Source organism: Aegilops tauschii, chromosome 5 (genome assembly GCF_002575655.3).
Source record: "Aegilops tauschii subsp. strangulata cultivar AL8/78 chromosome 5, Aet v6.0, whole genome shotgun sequence".
Classification (NCBI taxonomy): Eukaryota; Viridiplantae; Streptophyta; class Magnoliopsida; order Poales; family Poaceae; genus Aegilops; species Aegilops tauschii.
This window is the reverse complement of record NC_053039.3, coordinates 217,877,838-217,880,686: the sequence shown is the minus strand read 5'-3', so window position 1 is coordinate 217,880,686 and position 2,849 is coordinate 217,877,838. Positions and strand designations below refer to the sequence as shown.

Genomic DNA, 2,849 nt, shown 5'->3' with positions numbered 1-2,849 from the left:
GCGCCCCCATGTTCCATGGCTGCGGCGGAGGAGGCTGGGGCCCGGTGCTTGAGCTCGCACCAGGGTCGCCGTAGGTGTAGCCTGGGGCGGCGTAGGGGAAGTAGCCGTACGGGTTGGGCGGCGGAGGCGCGAGCCCGACGAGGTACGCCTGTTGGTGTGGAATGCCAGGGCGGGGGCCGAGGACGCCAGCGCCCGGAGCACGCCACGGCATGGGCCATGCCTGGACCATGCCCGTCCAAGAGTTGGCGCCGGGCGCGGCACTAGGGAGGGCCGCTGGTGGCGCTGGTGGCGTGGAAGGAGTGGGCGCCCCCCCGGAGCCCCGGCCCCGACGACGGCCACGCCCAGAGTCTGTAGGCGGGGAGGGAGCGGGAGCTGGTGCGGCAGGACGCGACACGGGCACCGGAGTCTGGACGCGCGTTGCAAGAAGAGTGTGGGCAGACTACTGGCGCGTGGACTGCTCCGCACGATGCTCCTCAAGGAGGAGGAAAGAGCGGGCCTGCAGAAACGTCGGTAGCGGGACACGGGAGGTGAGGTGAGGGATGGCATGGTGGTACCGCGTGTTGAGGCCGCGCAACATGTTGAAGAGCTGCTGCGTGTCGGTGATGGTCTGCCCGAGGTCGCGGAGCTGGTCGGTGAAAGACTTGAGGCGGGCGCAGTACTGCATGATGGTGAGGTCGCCTTGGATAACAGTGTGGTACTCGGCGTCGAGGTAGACCGCGCGCGAGAGCTGGTTGTCGCGGAAGATGCTCTCGATCGTAGCCCAGAGCGTGGCCGCCGTGTCTTCCAATTGCATGACGGCGTCGACGAGCTCCGGTGAGATGGTGGTGTACAACCAGTGCACGATGCAGTGATCGACCATGTCCCACTCCGGGTCATGGTGCCGGCGGAGAGGAGCAGCCTCGGCGAGGATGTGCTCGCACACGCTGAGCATGCCGACGACGGTGTTGAAGAAGCGACGCCACTGGGTGTAGTTGCCGCCGTGGAGATCCAGGACGATGGTCACGTGATGGCAAATGTCAATCGTCTGGAGGACAGACGAGGGGAAGGCACGAAGAGCAAGCAGCACCGGGGCGGCGGCCGTGGCGGCGGCAACCGCCGCGGCATCAGGGAGGATGGCGTCGTGGAGAACGCCGTCGCCAGGGGCATCACCAGCGGCGTCGCGCAGAACGCCGTCGCCGTCGTGGGAGGAACGAGGAGACGAGACGGGGTTGGTGTCCATAGCAGCGGAAGGAGAAGTATCTGATACCATGTTTGAGAGGAAGAGATCGAACACACTTGCATTTACAGGGTTCGGCTGAACTTATACAAGGGGGGGGGGGAGGGCGAGCCCATGATCACCATCGTGGCAAGGCCATGACGAGGAGTGGAGGTCGTGCGTGTTGACATGGAAAACTACATGCATGCACACACGCACTCGTACAATACATAGTACAATACACATCAGTATTCTAACAACCGAGACACGTCTCCGGTCAATAACCAATAGCGGAACATGGATGTTCATATTGGCTCCCAAATATTCTATGAAGATCTTTATCGGTCAAACCGCATAACAACATACATTGTTCCCTTTGTCATCGGTATGTTACTTGCCCGAGATTCGGTCGTCGGTATCTCAATACCTAGTTCAATCTCGTTACCGGCAAGTCTCTTTACTCGTTCCGTAATGCATCATCCCGCAACTAACTCATTTGTCACATTGCTTGCAAGGCTTATAGTGATGTGCATTACCGAGAGGGCCCAGAGATACCTCTCCGACAATCAGAGTGACAAATCCTAATCTCGATCTATGCCAACTCAACAAACACCATCGGAGACACCTGTAGAGCACCTTTATAATCACCCAGCTACGTTGTGACGTTTGGTAGCACACAAAGTGTTCCTCCGGTATTCGGGGGTTGCATAATCTCATAGTCATAGGAACATGTATAAGTCATGAAGAAAGCAATAGCAACATACTAAACGATCAAGTGCTAAGCTAACAGAATGGGTCAAGTCAATCACATCATTCTCTAATGATGTGATCCCGTTAATCAAATGACAACTCATGTCTATGGCTAGGAAACTTAACCATCTTTGATTCAACGAGCTAGTCAAGTAGAGGCATACTAGTGACACTCTGTTTGTCTATGTATTCACACATGTACTAAGTTTCCGGTTAATACAATTCTAGCATGAATAATAAACATTTATCATGATATAAGGAAATAAATAATAACTTTATTATTGCCTCTAGGGCATATTTCCTTCATTTATCACTATGCTTTAGCGATAGTTGTAGAAGCAATAGTTGGCGAGACGACAACGCCGCTACGATGGAGATCAAGGTGTCAAGCCGATGACGATGGAAATCATGATGGTGCTTTGGAGATGGAGATCAAAGGCACAAGATGATGATGGCCATATCATGTCACATATTTTGATTGCATGTGATGTTTATCTTTATGCATCTTATTTTGCTTAGTACGGCGGTAGCATTATAAGATGATCCTTCACTAAAAATTTCAAGGTATAAGTGTTCTCCCTGAGTATGCACCATTGCGACAGTTCGTCATGCCGAGACACCACGTGATGATCGGGTGTGATAAGCTCTACGTTCACATACAATGGGTGCAAGACAGTTTTGCACGTGCGGAATACTCGGGTTAAACTTGACGAGCCTAACATGTACAGACATGGCCTCGGAACACTGGAGACCGGAAGGTCGAACGTGAATCATATAGTAGATATGATCAACATGGAGATGTTCACCATTGATGACTACTCCATCTCACGTGATGATCGGACATGGTTTAGTTGATTTGGATCACGTATCACTTAGATGACTTGAGGGGTGTCTATCTAAGTGG

General features: G+C 53.4%; 1 protein-coding gene across 1 annotated transcript; it reads right to left on the bottom strand.

Annotated features, from left to right (window-relative positions):
• Positions 1–439: 439 nt before the first annotated feature.
• Positions 440–1,249, bottom strand: LOC109759522 (uncharacterized). Its single transcript, XM_020318344.1, has one exon. It carries the CDS (start codon positions 1,247–1,249, stop codon positions 440–442), a length of 810 nt encoding a protein of 269 aa, XP_020173933.1.
• Between the last annotated feature and the right edge of the window lie 1,600 nt (positions 1,250–2,849).